The following is an 18,642-nucleotide window of genomic DNA, read 5'->3' on the forward strand; positions in this document are numbered from 1 at the left end:
TCAATAATGCCAAGGTTGTGAAACCCTGGCACAGCTTCAGAACTCTGCTTTACTGAAAGGGTTCCAGAATTTTATGCTAAGAAGCTAGGCTCAAGTGAATATACTTTCACACGTGAATGTGGCTAAACAAGACAAAAACCCATTTATGAATGCTACTTTGAGGAATAAAAAACCAAAAACTATACAGGCAATTTACAGACTGTCCTTGACTGGACATCAGTATTGTAGTTTGACATCACATTTTTCAAACCATGTTAATCAAAGTCAGACACAGAGAGCAAGGGGAAAACACTCATTTGATGCCTTGAACTATCAACCTTTCATTCCCAAAGTGAATGCACACATCTAGTCTGAGGACACAGGAGACTAGGAGGGCAAAGACAAGGCGGCATTAAGCCATGCCTAAGGTAGCTGGCTGCCATTTAACAGACTAATGTCCACACTCATCTACCCACATGAGCCCTCTGCTCTCAAACTTTCACTTCGGCCCAACACTCCTTCCCACAATCCCCTTCATTCCTTCCTTCTAGTCCTGTCACAGTGTTGTCTTAGAAATATCCAGGCACAAGAATAAATTTCATTGTCAAAAAACCCCACAAATGTTCCTCAGAATATTTACTACTTAAAGATTTTATTTATTTATTTGTAAGAGAGAGAGAGAGAGAGAGAGAGAGCACGCGCAGGCACTAACAGGCAGAGTGGCAGGCAGGGGCGGAGAGAAAAGCAGGCTCCCTGCCAAGCAAGGAGCCCGATGCGGGACTTGATTCCAGGATCCTGGGATCATGACCTAAGCCGAAGGCAACAGTTTCACCGACAGAGCCACCCAGGCGTCCCAGAATACTCACTACTTAAATGAGAGAAGAAAATATTGTCTGGATAGCCAGTCTCCTGGTTTCATGTCAGAATTCCACAGGGCCTCTCCCAGCAGAACATCTCTATCAACTCTGAAAGTCACTGCCATGCTTGCTATCCACCCCAAATCGTTCTCAGGGATGCAGAGGCGCCCAGACATCACCCAATATAAAAGCAACCAATCCACTACGGAGGCCTATTCTTTACCACTCAGGGCCTTACTGGGCTGTTGCAGTGCATGTCATGTTGTCTTGTATCTGGGTGCCCCCTGACTTGTCCCACCTTAACAATGTTGTCACAGCTCCTCCTCACCTCCTCTCTTCATGTACTTCACTTCCAAACACCCAGGGGCTGCCAACAGCTTCAAAACATGAGTTACAAAGTAACCCTCCTACTGCAGAAGAGAGCTCTACACACAGCCAAGTGTGCTCACAGAGCTTGCACGGCGCTTCAGCGGCGCTTCAGATACATGGGCTGGCAGAAAAAGCCGTCTTCCGCAGAAGCAAATGGTTTGCAAAACAAGAATATGCTCCCCACCCCTTAAATTTATCCCTGATTGAAGAAAAAAAAAAAAATTTTATCCCTGAGTGGTTAATAATTAAAGTCACACTTTGAATACTGGCTTTACCAGGCTTTCTCGGCTCTTCCTACAATATATAAGAAATGGAAAAATCAGATATTAGATTTATTTTATAGAAAAGATATGCTAAAATTAAAGCAAATAAACAATTTGTATCTCTTCAGTAACACCAACTTTAGCTTTCAAGAGACAGAAGGCAATCTCTAATGCTATATAAACCCTGTTTACCCATGCTTTTCAAATAAAACTACACATTAAAATAACAGCCCATCACTTACACACAGCTGGAGGCTGTGGGAAAATAAAATTATCCATATAAACTTTCAAAAGTAATGCTCACTCTAAATGAAGTAATGCTTGATGAATTTGTGAGTTTGAAATTTTTGAAACTGAATTAAACACAGCATCATGATTTCATTTCTCAACCCAGACTCTAATAGGGTACACAGAAGCCCTAAAACCTAGACTTTTAAGCAACTACACAAAGTCTGGATCCATACCTAAAAAACAGAAATTATTTAAAGGATAATTATGATTACACTTAATGGAATATCTGTAATCAATTAATACCCTAAAAAAATATAGATTCATTAATGGACAGAATACTAAATTTAGAGTGAAACCTTTTCTTGAAAGGCAAAGACAAGACATCTTAACCCATCTATCCATGCACTAATTTCTCTGATTAATGGTAAATTTGAAAAAAGTTTGGTAAAGTAAGATAAAGAGTTTACCAAATATATCAAAATGTGTTTAATAACTTCTCTTTTCCCTTTTTGCCAACCAAGAGCAAAAGCAACCATATACAGGAAAGAATCTGTTTAGAAAATGCTTTAAACACTACATTCCTGGTTTTGCAACACTCAGTTATATTACATATGCACTCCCATGGAGGGTATTTCCGATTCTGCCTCCTTAATGCCAGAAGGTCTATAACCAGATGTGTCCAAAATAGAAGTGACTTGCATTTCACCGTCCAACTAAGACTAAGGCTCACAAAGCAACGGCCAAGGATGCAACTGAGTTGCTAACAATTATCTTTCGTGTACTCCAGCTGTACTTTTCTCAGTGCCAAACACCAGCTGACAGGTCTACTGATGCTAGTACATCTCCACTGACCATGGCACTCACAACTATCACACCCAATGAAACCCCACTTTACATCTCAAGTAAGGTGCAAAGATCAGAAAATAATGACCCAGGAATTAAAATAACATGTACTAGGGAATGTGGCTACAGAGTAATAAAACCAGGTTATGATAATTTTTTATCAAAGTCATATAACCATGGGAAAGGGAACACTTAGCCCAGAAATGTTACAATCATCCAAACATTTTAGAACTCCTTTTTTAGAACAGAATTTTTCAACCATACTAAAAAACAAATCAAAAATAAAAGTTTCAGGGCGCCTGGGTGGCTCAGTGGGTTAAAGCCTCTGTCTTCGGCTCAGGTCATGATCCCGGGGTCCTGGGATCAAGCCCCACCATTGGGCTCTCTGCTCAGCAGGGAGCCTGTTTCCTCCTCTCTCTCCCTGCCTGCCTCTCTGACTAGTTACAATCTCTATCAAATAAATAAATAAAATCTAAAAAAAATTTTTAAATTTTTAAAAAATAAAAAAATAAATAAAAGTTTCTTTACAAAGTCAAAAGTAATGTATAAAATGTCAATATTCTGACAAAGGTGAGGGGGGAAAAAAAGAATATTTCAAGGTTTCCCAATCCAGTATTTGAAAGCAACCACTTCCTGGTGAGGCAATAGAGATGCCCAGCGTGTTGTAGTTTGTAGCTAATCAGCCCTGGAGATGACCTCTTTTCTCAGCTTCACCAAGAATTTCCAGGCAAAATCTTGCTGATTTGAGGTATATGTCAATTTGTATGACAACACTCAGTTGGAGCTTTGAAACACCCCTTTTCCTCCAAGAGTCAGACAGAAAGAGGAGCCCCTAGAAGAAGCAAAGTAAGAGAGCCATAGGAAACAGCTACAAACAACATGAACAGCAGAGGAAGGGAAAGGAAAAGTGCGTTAGATATCTTCTGAGCTCTCTGCAGCTGTGGATCTAGCTAGATTTTATGGAAAGAAATGGCCGCAAACAGCCCCCAATAACTTGTTTCAAGCTGCCTGAGCTCATTTCTCAGCCCATCAATTCCCTTTTACTTAAAGAAGTATTTTAACATAATAAATGTATGCATAAATAAGCCTTAAGACCTGCTCTGATTAAAAACAAAAAACAAAAACGAAAACAAAACAAAACAAAAAGACAAAACCCTGGTGACTTCAGCCTCCATCTAAGGGTCCAATATTAACATTCCTAGCAATTTACTTTCCATGACAGAGTCAAGGGACTGTTTGGGTGGGGTCTATTATCTCCAGGAGTACCATTGCTCACTGCAGGACATTACCATGTGACTCGGGAGAGATGCAACCCCAACCCGGAAAACTAGTATTAGAGCAGTATTTCTATTCTAAGTTCAACTACCAGCAAGCTTCACATTCAAAGGTCATACAGCTCTGTATAACCTCGTCTTATCCAGGTCCAAAATTCCAGTTATCCTTCTGGCACCACCTTAAGAACACTGACTGCAGTGATGTCTTTGTTAGGATAAGCCCCTCAGGCTCCCAGCTTCTCTGATTATGGAAAGTTCAAACATAATTTATTGTAGATCTTAGAACGCACTTAATATTTAATGCAAGGAAATCAACATGAGGACCATGTTCATAATAACATATATTCATCAAGTATTTTCTGGAAGCATTTTAGCCCGATTTTGATTCTCATTTTAGGTACCTCAGAGCTTAATAAAGCTAGGCAGCATTTTTAAGCACATTCTTTTTAAGCAGAGAGAAAAGTGAGGCTCACCAAGATGGAGGGCCCACAATAAAGGCAGAGCCATGTCTGGAACATGAGTCTCCTGATTACTGAACTCCTGCTCTTTGCCCTCCAACACACTTCAGAGAGCTAGAGGCACATCCTGTAAACCCCCGGGAAGAGCTCGTCCTTGACTTATCCTTCTTGAGTTCCACCTCATTCTTCAGCAAAGGCAGAATAATGTTGAGTCTCAGAGAACAGAGAACAAACGGTGTCCTCACCAAGATTCCCAGCAATATACTACTCAATGTTTCAAGCTGACACTAAATATGGCAGAGAAAGTGAACTCTCTCCCTCCTTGCAGGTAACAAGCTGAAAATGATACTGAATGCAAGAGATCAACCGCTGTGGACGCACCCTGACTGCCTTCTTGTTGACTCATGAGAGGATTCGTACTTTGAAGTATGACAGGCATGATACCGTCAATAACACTCTTGTGAAAATAGCAAATGCTGCTTCCTTCAAGTAAGCCCAACAGGACACGATTGGAGCCAAATTTCTGACCCTATGTGACTAAAACAGAATTTCAAAGCCACTCACATATCTTGCATCTTGTTTCTTTTTTTCCTTTTGGTTCTACCCTTCCCTAGATAGGAATGAATTTAATCTTTGTGTTAGTTTCATCCATTCAGAAATGTGAGAGTAATTCATCTCAAGATGATAAAGACAATGAGCTCTGTAGAAAAGAGTGAAAATATCTACCATTCTATAAAATTATTTAATCTTCACGTTTCTCAAAAAGTAAGCAGTAAAGTAAAAATCCTAATCTCAAAGTATTGCGAACTCAAAGCATACAGGCAATGAATGAATGTCTTAAAACAAAGTGGGCATGGGCCAGGCATGATGACAGGGGGTCAGTTTCTAGACCCAGGTCACTCCCTAAGTAGCTGTCACAGGATAGTTGGGATGTGGGGCTCTAGCAAGTGATAGCAGACTGAATTCCAACTCTGACACTAACCAGCTATGAAACCTTGAGCAAATTTCTTAACTTTCCAGTCTCAATTTCTTTACTGTAAAATAGGAAGAATGACAGAGATTTTTTAAAGACAATACAAGTCAAGTAATTAGCATAGCACTTGGCCCAAAGTTAACACACAATAAATTCTACTACCCTTGTCCATGATCTATATGACCTGGGCAAGAGACTGCACCTCTCCAAGATTCAATTTCCTTATCTGTAAATGAAGATGGGGAGCAAACGACTCCACACTTCTAAACTAGAGAGGAAAAGAAGTAAGTAAAGGTCATGAAATCTTCATTGGTGCTCTGGAGAATGGCACTCTCCACAAACCTTTAAGGTGCACCTCTCCACACTGCCTAATACGCGCCAGTGCATGCTTGGTCAGGGTGTCTTCACAAATCTTGCAGGCAGTGCAGCTAATAAATCTTAGTCTGGAATGAAAGTCCACAGGTATGGGTTTTGTCCAGCAGGCTGGAAATGCTAAGTGGATCTGACACACAAGAAGAAACCCAAAGAGATGAGGTTGTAGAGAGCCAAAGAAACCAAGGGCAGTAATTTAAGCTAATTCTGTAACAGGTGCTTAGCTCATAAATTGCTCCTTTGTCTCCCCACCCTTGTAACAGTGAGTGTACTTTTCCCCCGTTATCCTTCCCTGACCTAGGATGAGCCCCTTCGGCTTCTAGTTTCTCCGACTACAGAAGTTAAAACATCATTTGCTGTATATCTTAGAACACTTCACAATAAAGAAAATCACCAGGAGTAGCTAAGTTCATAATTACATATGTTCAAGTTGTACTTTTTGGTTTATTAACTATTTTGGCCTCGTTTTGATCTTTAAGGATTTAAGGCCACAGCTAAAGCCATTCATCTTAAGAGATAAGGAAAAAGACTAAACATATCACACTGTTAAATAGATTACAATTAGCCATGATTTGCTTTGGTATAGGTTTGTTTTTTGTTTTTGTTTTTTTCCTTTTGTGATGCTTTAAACCCTTTCTTAAGTTTCATTTTCAGGGTTTCACTTTACCTGCTATCTCTCAGGTTAAAACACAAACAAACCAAAACGTTTCATATCCACTCTACTTTCATTATTACAGGTCTCAGTCTTTCTCTACTTCCCTCCTGTTCTTCTTATGCAATAAATACACATGATGTACTCTAACTCCAATGTCAGTAAGTTGCTGACTTCACTCATTCATTCAAACAAATATAGAGTATCTTCAGGATAAAAGACCCTTAGGGAAACAAAATGAATCAGCAAACAAAACGAAAATGTTCTACTGAAATTTACGTACCAGTAGGTACGTTACTATTATCTATATAATATATAATATTTACATATTATAGGCAATATGTAAGAAACAATAATTCAGAGAATGTATACTAGGATTGCTGATGGGGTAATAGGAGAGATGTTAAAGGGGGCCATCAGGAAGGCCTCACTGAAAAGATGAGGCATGAACCAAGACTGAAGGCAGTTGAGAGAGCCAAGAGGAAACACAGAAAAACATTCCAGACAAAGAGACAGAGCAAAGACCCTAGTGTGACAGCATGGCAGGTGTATTCAAGGAACAGCACTGAAGGATGCCAGTGTGGCTAGAGTGAGCTGGCAAGTTGAGTGAGGAAGGCAGGCAGATCACACAGGGCCTTGAAGTCCATTTTAACAACTCTATCCATGGTAAAAGTCCATTGTAAAACTTTTACTTGATATGAAATAAGGAGTCACTGCAGTTTTTGAACAGAGGAGCCAAACATTAAAGTTCATAAAAGGCTCTCACCATGGTTGCCAAGTTTGTTGCCATGTTTGTTTGAGAACAGACTGTCGTGGGCAAGGGTAGAAGCAAGTCTATCAGTTGGGTATCTTAGCTGAGACAAGCAGCAGGAGAGGTTTTTTAAGAAATGTTTGGATTCTGGATATATTTTGAAGGTTGAGAGCCATTCTTTTCTAGCAGACTGGATACAGGATGTTGGAAAAATTGGGTTGTCAAAGAAGAGAGCTGAGCTACAAAGGATGAAATTGCTAGCAATTATTTTGAGGCAAAACCATAAGTGACACTTTGGCACAGATGTTATAGGCATTCTATCCTGATTTACTTAGTCTCATCAAATTTTAAATTCTCTTTAAGTCCACCCCTTTTTCTCTCCTCCCACAGCAATAATCTAACCAGGAAAGGCCAGTTTATTAAACATACATGATGTTTCTTCTCAGAGAATCTGTGGCTATGACTACAAAGATGGATACCCTCTCCCAGAAAGCAACCCCAGGACTAGTAAATGTGCGATGGCTTGCTAATCAAGCAACAATGGAAAGTACCCATGTGTCCATTACTGGCTATATGACTGTAGGCAAGTCGTTTTTCCTCTCTCCGCCTCATTTTTTGTGTTAAAGTAAGGATAATATTATCCATAGGGTTATTGTGAATATTAAATGACTAAAGAGATATCAAGCAGTTAGAGCAGCATTTAGCACAGAATAAATAATATATAATAGCTGCAAATATTACTATCATTGTCATTAAGTCTTTTTGTTAATTCTCAATCTCAGAAGAATTTTATGAGAAATAATACCTAGGGAGGTGATGAGTCTAATAAATACTTCCAAAAACATAAATAACCTAATACTAAGGTACACTTGAGTTCAAAGACAGGGCAAGTTGCTGGTAGGTGTCATGGAAGCCTAACTGCCTTAACTCAGTCCTGAAATATTACAGGACAAATATTACCCATTGTAAGTTTTGGGCAGGGAAAACATGGATTCAAACCTCGTATCTCTGTGATTTTTAAGAAACTGACCTATCACAGAAGCCTCATGAACTTCTCGGAACCTTTCAATTCTAGTTGTCTAAGATGTCTCTAAGGATAAAGATGGTACTTGAGCACTTTGGCTTTTGTGATATATTCAAGAATGCTTCAGCTATAGTTTTTAAATATTTACTAATCATCTATCAATATAATTCAGAAGTTACAATCTATACCTATTTCTATTTCTGTATGCTATTTAACTTAAACAAGTCTGTTCTCTTCTCCCAGCTTCTGACACTGAATGAATTTCTACGGAAAATGTCCCTGAACAGACTTACCCAGCCAGGGATTCTCAACCCTACCTGCATCTTCGAATTACCTGGAGAACTTTAAACATATTAATGCCAAGGACCAGTCCTAGATTTCTGGTGTAACTGAAACCAATGCTGAGAACCACAGATAGACAGGTAAATCCTAGAAGTATTATCTATTGAATTTGGCGAGACAGAAAGAATATTGTTTAAATAGTGAATCAGCCAGTCTTACACAATGCTGATAGGCAAAAACATTTGGAAATAATTTCTCCATGTTATGCGCTAATATTGGGAAGAGGCTTTATTTTTACATAATGAATTAGAAAAATACAGACAAAAGGAAGATTAATGTTTCTTAGAGCCATGCTGCATACTATTATTGACTATAGAGAGGAAACGGGGTGGGGTTGGGGAGGGGAAGAGTAATTATAACCAGGTATTTGGCAGTAAGTCTTAGAAGGATTTTGCCAGAGAAAAATAGACTAGTATTGTGTGGTACTTCATTTGAAAGAAATCTCAGTTTTGGTCATCAAGTCAGCTTTCAGAAAACATTTGGAAGACCACCAACTCTTGCTTTGTTAGGTCAGGATAACAGGAGACTGTAAGAGACTCTAGGGCTGGTTATAAAGATTTCTAACCTAAATTCATAGTGACTTTTTACCCCAGAACTCAATTCATAAGATGGTGCTAGTTTAAAAACCAGAAATGTTAATTCACTATTTAAACAATATTTTCTGGAGTAATGGCTTTCTATAATAAACTCATTCATTCATTTATTCCTTTAAAAAAAAAAAAAAGCACTTATTAAATATTTACTGTATGCTAGACATAACCTCCAGATGCTTGAACCATACCAGTGATCAAGACAGACCAGACCTTGGGATGCCTGGGTGGCTCAGTCCGTTAAGCCACTGCCTTCGGCTCAGGCCATGATCCGAGGGTCCTGGAATCGAGTCCGCATCAGGCTCCTTGCCCCCCAGGGAACCTGCTTCTCTCTCAGCCTCTGCCTGTCACTGTGCCTGCTTGTGTGTGTGCTCGCGCTCACTTGTGCACACGGGCTCTCTCTCTCTCTGACAAATAAATGAATAAGTAAAATCTTAAAAAAAAAAAGATAGACCAGACCTTAATATCCTTCCAGATGCCTTTAAATGCATGAATTTAAAGTATAACTGTAGTTCAAAGACATCTAAAGAGATTAAGATATTTTCTAAACTTGAAATATAATGTGGAACCCTAATTTACTAAGTGCTTACTATAAACCAGATGTTCTATTAGTCCCTTTAATACATGGTACTCATTTAATAAACTTGCTGTCCTGCAGAGATGGCATTACTATTTAGAAGAAATTAAGAGACCAAACAATGAGAACAATTTTTCCCTTAGCAGAGTTTAAATTTCCACACTAGAGGGAATTCTCCATCTCTAAAGCTGTCAAGAATGGGACTTATCACAAAGTTGTCAATTCACTCACACAAGAAATTTTTTCATCTTAGTTCAACTATATCAACTGGGAGAAGACTTGGGGTTTAAAAAAAGAAAAACCACGTTATCACAAGAATACATTTCCAATTTCACATTTTTTTAAGTTGAAATTATGCAACTGTGTTTCAAGCATGATGCAGAAACTACCTATCCATATTAAGCCACATACCTTAAGGACAAATCAGTACTAATGGATCTACTGTGGGACATAAACACACATTACTAGGTGCAGTGATCAGTCCTTTATAAAAACCAAACCAAACATCACTCAGTTCAGTCAGAAATCCACAGGACTGTAATTCTGCCCCAAGCAAAAACTGGGTGACAACCCAAAGATGTCTCCAAACCATTTTGATAATAATTGAGTTTGTAGTTTCGTTTTGTTTTTTCCGTTTTCAGGTGAAGCTATTTGACTCCAATCCTGCACACACACAAAAATCCTTTTTTAAGTTTTTAACGGAAATAAGGAACTGCCAATTGGGATCAATTTGTAAGTTTCCGTGGGGAAGCGGATACACAACAACCCTGTTCTCCCAACTCCAGGCAGAGACTAATTCCAAAATGGGATTCACTCCTCCTTTACGCCAGGGATCATCCATTCCCTTCGCCTTCTAAAGGACAAACGAGCTCACCATTCCCGGGAATCACTTGGCTTGTGGCTACGTTCACACAGTGCCTTGGACGCAGGCTCTCGGGGCGGGGGCACCTCAGCACTGGCCACTCAAGTCTGGACAAGGGCCAGCTCTTGTAGCCTCTCGACCTGCACCCCTCCGCCCCCGCGGTACTCCCGAGCCTCCCGCTGGCAAAGTTTCCCCGCCGCTCGCCCGGGGGTACACGCCGGGACGCCGCTGGGGGTCTCCGAGACCCCAGAGCTCCCGGGGTTACGGAGACCAAGACCCGGTCCTGCCCTGATTACAGAAGCAGGGTAAGAAAGCCACAGCTGCCTCGGCCACACAAACGCGGGGTGCAGAGAGAGCACGGCGGATGCGGGAGGGTTGTGGGGACGTCAGGAGGAGGCTCGCGAGGCCGCCGCCCCGCGCGACCCGGACTCGCCCGCGCTCACCGTCGATGTTCTCCCGGTCGCTGATGTGCTGCAGGTTGCAGCCCGTGTCCTCGCGGCTCAGGTCCGTGTCGGGCCGGTAGGACTCCAGCCGGGAGTGGGTATTCCTCCGGAGCTTGGGGCTGGACGACACGCAGCACGAGGTAGTGTTCCCCATCTTCGGTGGCCCCCAGACTCCTGCCGCTCTCGCCTTCCTCCCGGTCCCCGGGAGCGGGGCGCGGGCGGGCGCGGGGCGCGGGCGGCGGGGGCGTGGAGGGGAGACCCGCCCGCCCGCCGCCGCGGGAGGGGGCGGAAGCCGCGGCCGGCCCCCGGGTCAGCAGCGGCGGCGGCGGCGGGGCCTCGCCATGGGCGGCGGCGGCGGCGGCGACGAGCGGGCGGCGGCCCCGGCTCCCCCGGTTCCCCTTCGGCCTCCGCACTCGCCCGCCCGGATCCGGCGGGCCTGTCCGCGGCGAAGGAGCGCTCGGGTCCGCGCGACTGCGGCCGCCGAGCCTAGCTCACCCCGCCGCGGCCATGGCGGGCGGCGCCGCGCAGGCCGCCTCCCCCCACCCTCCCCGCAGCGCTTCCCGGTCGGCGCCCGGGTCCCCGGCGGCGGCGGCGGCCTCCGCAAGAGGTTCCGGTTCAAGCGGGGGAGCCGCGAGTCCGTGCGGGGCTGAACGGCGGGCGGGCGTGGGCACGGCTCTCCGCCCGGCGCTGCAAAGCCCGGCACTACCCGCGAGGATGCTCGGGCGCCCTCCCCCGCCGTCGGCGCCCGCCCCCGCCGCAGCCCCCGCCCCGCCCCGTCGCCGCCTCTTCCCTCTGCCCTGGAAGCAGATCGGCGGCCGAGGAGGGAGGTCCCGTGCCAGCGCGGCCCCGCGCAGAGTGTGGGGTCGGGGCCGGGGGTCTCGCTTCACGCAGGCAGGCGTGGGAGCCACAGACCGCGCGGCTGGAAGGAAGCTCAGCGTCTCGATGCCCTTCCTCTCCCGCTTCCGCGTCCTCCACCTCTCCCGGGCCTAAGCTGGGACGAGAGGTGTGTGCGGCGGGCCTGCGCCGCTCGCGGGCCGGCGGGGTCCCCCGGGGAGTGCAGAGGGGCCGGAGCGCCGGGGGCGCAGACGAGAAGCCTGAGGGAGGGCTGGGAGGATGGGGATGAGGCCGCCTCCCTGGTTTGCGCGGGGGCTGTGTTTTTCTTACACCGCGGGTGGGGGGCGGGGGAGAGAAGGGGTTCTTTTATTTCGAAAGTATTTAAAAGGAGACTGGACCTTGATTTGGCACTTCTCGCTTCTATTTTGAGTTTTGCCAGGACTTGATGGTGAGGTGACGTTGTTTTAAGCCGTGAAATAAAGCTGGGGGACCCCTGAGCTACATCAATGTCGAATTAGCTGCAGTGTTTTGAGTTTCTAGGAAATTAATGTGAAGTAGAGATAGATAACTTAACATCAGCTCTCCTTTGCTTTTCAGTGCTGTGCGGTTCTGTCTTGCTGAGACCAGCCTGACCCGAAGCATGTTAGCTAAGATAAAGGTATGTGAAAGTGCCTGGCTTAACGTGAGATGTTCAGTAAATCATGGGGCTCCATTCCCTCCCAACATCCCAGAATGACCTTCTTGCCTAAAGTGGCAGAAATAATCTTTCCACTCTTTTTCCAAATTGTCAATGAAGGAGTCATGAGAAGATTCAGGGAAAAAAATGACTTTGAACACAAAAGATAGGGGGCAACGCTCTTAATTTTGGATCTGAGGAAACCGAAGTCGACAAAGTTGAAGTGTCTTGATTGGCCCAAGGTCCCAGTACAAGTTAGTGACAGATGGAAATACTAAAAAGGAACAAAAGGAGTAAGGAAACTTAATACTTACATAGCATTAGCAACATGTGGACAACTTGCCTGAGGGGTTATAAACACTTAAATTTCATTTAATTCTCGATATCTAGCTTTTTTTTTTTTACAACCTGTGCTGTCTCTCTTGAACTCATGTTTATACATTTATTAGTCAATAATCAAAAAAACTTCATGCTCTGAGCTAGATTAATGCTATTTGTTGCAATAAGTGGCAGATGTCCTTGGAAAATAAATGGCAGCAAAGTGCTGATGTTGACAAGATGAGAAAGGACATGTAAAAGGACGTTTCAAAGAATTGCAGCCCTGAAAAGGTGGGTAAATATCAACAAGACAAAATAATACTCTTATGTTAAGGCAGTTTTGACCTTCTTGCTTCCCAGGAAAGTTTGAATGGAATATAACTGCAAGTCAGTGAATGTGTATATTCACATTTTCAGGGCTACAGTGTATGGTTAAGATGGATAAAAATTGGGACAGGGGTTATCATATTGTCTGTTCTGATTGCTGTTTTGTAATTGGGCCACTATAAGCATCCAAATACTTAATCATAGGTATATGGCATATCCACTTAGGCATATTAAATAATCTTCATTTGATTGTAGAGTTTACAATATTGTATCAGTGATAGGCTTTGAAGGATTTAAGAGGAGAGGCAGAATAGCTGTCTGCAAGCTTCCTGTGCTGGCGGGTCATCGGGCAGTGTTAACTAAAAAGAGCATCTGGAGGTGAGGAAAGAAAGGACTGGGGGGTCAGGGTAGCCACAGACTTATGCCAGAAGATCGACAGCCGTCAGTCTGCAGGGGCTTTTCTGTCCTCCACCTTCCCCAGTCCCCCTTTGACTCTCATGCCACGTTGCCTTTAGGAATGCATCTGTTGGACTTAACACAGAAGTGGGACTTTTGGTCAGTAGGCCCAGGACTAGTGCTAAAGCCTCTTTAGTGACTTTCCTGAGTGCCACACACACACACCCCAACACACACACACACACACACTTCAAACTCCTCCAAGCAAAGACACCGCCTCTTTGAAAGGCAGTGACACTTTAGGAGAGCTTGCAGAAGCAGTGATGCCAAGATGAAAATGAAATGTGTTATTTATTAAATACCTGCTAGAAGCCATGCTATGTACTAAGTATGTTTTTACATCTAAGCCTATGCTGTTTCCCACATTTTACAAATAAAGACACTTTAATACTGATAATTAAACCTAAGATCAGACTACTGAAAAAAGGCCGAAGTGGAGATATTAACCTTGGTTCTGACTTCTAAGTCCATAAGGTGCCCCCCTCAGCTGTATCACCCAAACACCTCCTGCCCCCACCTTCAGGTATCACTGAACAGGAAGGGAACAGAGGCAGATGAGAGTAATGAGAGAAGAAATCTGCAAAAGTTTTGAGTGGAAAAGAGATTCTTGTGTTGCTTCTCTCCTTTATTCTCTTTTTGAAGGAAGCTTGCATTGACTATTTAGGACTAGTTTTAGACTTGAAGGAGAGAGGGGATCTTATTTCTGTGGGCCCCACCCTTCTGACAGAGTAAGTAGATAGGCAAGAAGGTTGAAGAGAAGCATATGCAGAAATGTGCATTTAGCCAGTGTCTTTGACATTGCATCACTTGGGAATCTAAATGCAAGGACACTTCGTCAATAGAGTAAATCTAGCCCAGGATTGGGAACAGAGGGAGAGAGGGAAGGTAAGCCCTGCAACCCATGGCCCTCATCCTGGAGAGAACCTCAACCTGCATATATTCATAACCCACCCTGCTCTTAAAGTAGAAAGCATCATTTGGGTATTTTTTCCCTTCACCTTTCTCTGTAATTACTATTTAAGATTTTGGTCGTTGTGGGACACCTCGGTGGCTCAATTGGTTAAGCATCTGCCTTCAGCTCAGGTCATGATCCCAAGGTCCTAGGATTGAGTCCCGCATTGGGCTCCTTGCTCAGCACAGAACCTGCTTCTCCCTCTGCCTGCTGCTCCCCCTGTTTGTGCGCTGTCTGTCTGTCTCTCTGGCATGTAAATAAATAATCTTTAAAAAGAGTTTTGGTCATTGTGAAGAGATGAGTATGGAAACAGGTGAACAACCTAAGTCATTGCTCTTCAAATTTTTTTAGCAGTAGGAGCTTTTTTTTTTTTAAACAAAATTTTCAGTGGAACCACAAACGTATAATTGATATTAGTATTAACCTATAAGATTATAAAAAGCAGGCTATTAAGAAAAAGCTACCTTAATTGAATCAGGTAGACCATAATTATGGTCTTACTTCAGTCACACTTAAACCTATGAAATATGAATGACCCCCTAGAATACAGAAAACACTGAGCCAGGTTAACCCAGAGCCTGGACTTTTGGTCAAAAGAAGAAAAATAGAGTCTTAGGGAAAAAAACCTTCCCAGAGTATATCTGCCCTTTTCTTATCACCTGGTAACCAGTTTCCTATGTTAGTTGCTCAACATTTGTAAGGCAGTAATGGAAAAACCAAGACCCTTTGTTGTACCACCAGTGTTCTTCCTGTCACCATCTTATTTTCCAGGGACCTCCCCTCCAGATAAGGCCTCCATCTAGTACTTGAAACTAGGCAGTGTAAAATATGAACAGCTACTGGGGAAGTCTTTCCTTTGATAGCCACTTGACCTTGACCAATGTAAGTGATTTATTTATTGAAAAAACATTTCTTAAAAGTATACTGAGCCAGGCACCTTAGGGATACAAAAATGGATAAGATTTAGTTCTTACCCTTGAGAAACTCGTCATCTGGTAAAGTAAACAGTTGAAGATCAGGTGTAGAATGTGTCCAGCAATGTAAATGATTGTAGTCAATTAGTGGTAAAGTCTGAAGACTACCAAGACTGCTACCTATATTAAAAAGCTTTCTTGCCTGTAGTTAGATCTAAAATTCCACTATGGGAGATTTACTCCTGTGAAGTAAAGAATTTTTTTTTTTTAAGATATTGATTTGTTTGACAGAGATCACAAATAGGGAGAGAGACAGGCGGGGCAGGGGGGAGTGGGGACCAGGCTCCCTGCTGAGCAGAGAGCCTGATGTAGGACTCGATCCCAGAACCCTGGAATCATGACCTGAGCCGAAGGCAGAGGCTTTAACCCACTGACCCACCCAGGCGCCCCTGACGTAAAGAATTATATCCAGAGGTTGTCAGAATGAAAATTCCCACCATCAGTTAAAGATGGCTAGTAGATTTAAACACTGATGCTAAGTCCCTTGGAATAGAGTAACTGCCAGGAACAATGTGTTAAGTAGGATTCTTAAGGTCATACTCCAGCCCAACAGGAAAGAATGCTGCCGTAAGGAAAGGAGGATGAGGAGAAGATAGCACTGGTGCCATGAGTAAAACTTTTGTTTTTGAAACAAGTACTGAAGCTAGGGACAGCCATGGTCTCTGAGTTTCTGGGAAGAGGCCCACTTGGAAGCTGATTTATCTATCATGCAACTGAGAATTCACCTCCTGTCCCCAGGCTAACCAGTCTTAAGAAGTCTAATCTTTCTCTTGCCCTTGCCAAACTCTTACCTGCTTTATCATACCTCCATGCTGACCAGCAAGAGATATGGTAAAGGTATGTGCAGTCTCTAAGAACTAGGTTGTACTTTTGATAAGGCAAATCCCAGCATCTCACAGTGCCAGACTGGGAGAGGCTGTTACTTCTCTAACCCGGGTCAGTCCCCCATCTTTCTTTTTATGGAGCCCTCTATTTTGTGAGGACCTCAGAGATGATAGCTGGTCATGTGACTAAGTGTGGCCAGTGATTTCTGAGTGGAATCTTACAAGAAAACTCTCCGAAGGTGTTTCCTCTTCTCTCCTTCTTGAATTGTGGACGTGATGGCTGGAATTCTAGTGCATACTTTGGAATACCAGCTGACCTTGCAGATGAAAGCAGTGAACTAAGATATGTCCCCATATGCTTGTTTTACATGAAAGAAATAAATTATGTTGCATAAGCCACGGTTATTTTGAATTCCCAAGTAATATGCATCCAAATCTGATCCTGATTTGGCAAGGATTTTATATTATCCTTTGATACAGTCCTGTGTGTCTGTGTCAGCAGTTTTCACTGATTGGCCCCGAGATAATGGGGACTCTGACTAGAACAGTGCAGCCATCTCATGTACTTGGTTCTCCATCGCAGAATTGAGGTTGGAATGGGAAAATGGAGTAGGCAGGTTCTGGAGTCAAGATTAGATTTTGTGGCAAAAAGAAGTTGTTTCTCCAAAGACACATTAGTCCCCATGGAAATTAAAAAAAATAAATGTCTGATGTATTACTTTAATATAGCACTCCTTTAGCATTCCCAGAACTGGAACCAAAGGCTCCTGTGAGCAGGAAACTCTATACACACACTCTGGTATATATGCTGAACATCCACCCAACCCAGGAAATTGACTCTTTCCTGTCAAAAAGGACCTCTCTTCATGACTCCTCCATTGACTACTTGGGAAAAAGGTAGAAAGTTGGTTTCTGCTGCCTTGTATTCTTCCGATCACAGGCAAGATGTCTTTCTAGGCTAAGATGGCTGGTATTGGGGGCATTGGTAGGGATTTACTGAACGTCTACAATGAGCCAGACATTTTCACATACTTATCTTTATGTTAGTTAACTGACCTCAGTTCAGACCCTGTTCCCAACATGACAAAACCTAGCAGAATTTTAAAAGTAAAATAAGGATAGTTGATGAGTTGTGTTAACTTACTGCCTCTTCCTCACATTTTTAATCTCCAAGGAACTCCAAATACTCTACAGCTATAACTCAACATTCAAACAGCCCTGGGGTCCATAGGGGCAGCTAGGTCGATCCTACTGAAGTGGATCCGGTCACTTCTCTTAAGATTTGTTAATAGCTTCTCACTACCTATAGAATAGAAACTGCACCCTGCCTGGCATTCAAGCCACCTCCTTTTCTCCAGCTGATCAGAACTGCTCAGAACTCGCTATCAGGCCTGCCATTCCTGTCTTGCTTTACTTGTGTGACTCCCATCACCTAAACACCCTTCCTACTCTGTTGCCCACCTCCATGTTTTTAATCCTCAGCCTTCAAAGCCCAGCACACTTTTTTCTTAGTCCCTCTGCTGGAAATCGTAAACTCATAGTTTTTATCTAAAACCACTCATCTCTTTCTATTTATTTTATGCATTATTTTATCTTGCCTCCTAAACTCTACGCTCTGAAAGGGCATCCTCTTGTGCTTCCCCGCTTGTTCTTTGTGGCCCTTTGCACAGTGCCTGGCATGTAGGATGTGCTTAAGGACTGTTTGTTACCTGAGTACCAGGCTCAGCAAGTACCTAAACACGCTCCCTCCCTTTTTAATCCCCGTGTCTCTCCGTTCTTTCTTCTCAACAGGAGAAGAGCAGATCAAACCAGGCAGGGGGTTGTTAGTGATGAATGTACAAAGTCTTCACTGATAATTCTCTTTTATTATATGGCAGAATATTCAAGGAAATATGTCTTGCATTGTGAGGCTCTTGAGACTGATAGAGATATATAGGCAATAAAGTGTTTATTACCCTTTTAGCCTTCTCATGAATGAATTAACCAGGAAAACAGCCCTTATGAGATGGAGTTGTGCTTTCAGAGCCTAGTTCTGACTGTATTAGAAAGAAATATATCATTCATTAACTTGTTTACTTCAGAAGGAGAAGTTGGAATCCCAGAGCTTAGGTTGCCATGCTTCATGGTTTTTTTTTAACCTGAAAACACCCAATTCCAGAAAAAAAAAAGGTAATATGCAGTATGTCTGTGCATGTGCTTGCAAGCAGTGGGTACACACTCAAAAGCCACATTCATCATTCAGTTGACATATCTTGCCAGTTTGTCCAAGTCAGTGAAGGAACAGATTGCCCATGTCGGGAGATGTTTTTTAATACCACCACTGGGGAGGGAAGGCTCCTCTATCTAGTAAGTAGGAGCAAGAGATGCTGCTGAACATCCTATACTAGGACAGCTCCCACAGCAAGAGATGTACAGCCTAAA

At 43.1% G+C, this 18,642-nt stretch overlaps 2 protein-coding genes across 5 annotated transcripts in view; one reads left to right on the plus strand and one right to left on the minus strand.

The window, feature by feature from the left end:
• CCNY (cyclin Y) overlaps positions 1-18,642 on the minus strand; it is a 305,603-nt gene that overhangs the window by 217,183 nt on the left and 69,778 nt on the right. For 2 of the 4 annotated variants that reach the window (XM_082739760.1, XM_082739756.1), the window contains exon 1: positions 10,861-11,166. The exons of 1 other annotated variant lie outside the window; for it this stretch is intronic. In XM_082739760.1, coding sequence (XP_082595886.1) covers positions 10,861-11,014 — 154 coding nt within the window. In that variant the 5' untranslated portion in view covers positions 11,015-11,166. Of the gene's footprint in view, positions 1-10,860; positions 11,167-18,642 lie in introns of those variants that run through there. One more of the 4 variants, XM_082739758.1, reaches the window with a different exon arrangement.
• The window catches only part of LOC309870350 (uncharacterized protein), a gene marked incomplete at its 5' end in the record, with an annotated part of 111,125 nt that continues 97,109 nt past the window's right edge, over positions 4,627-18,642 (plus strand). The window contains 5 exons of the mRNA XM_082742484.1: positions 4,627-4,763; positions 10,471-10,722; positions 10,768-10,921; positions 11,005-11,863; positions 12,292-12,352. Coding sequence (XP_082598610.1) covers positions 4,627-4,763; positions 10,471-10,722; positions 10,768-10,921; positions 11,005-11,850 — 1,389 coding nt within the window. The 3' untranslated portion in view covers positions 11,851-11,863; positions 12,292-12,352. The remainder of the gene's footprint in view (positions 4,764-10,470; positions 10,723-10,767; positions 10,922-11,004; positions 11,864-12,291; positions 12,353-18,642) is intronic.

Source organism: Mustela nivalis (assembly GCF_964662115.1).
Source record: "Mustela nivalis genome assembly, chromosome: 7".
Lineage (NCBI taxonomy): Eukaryota > Metazoa > Chordata > Mammalia > Carnivora > Mustelidae > Mustela > Mustela nivalis.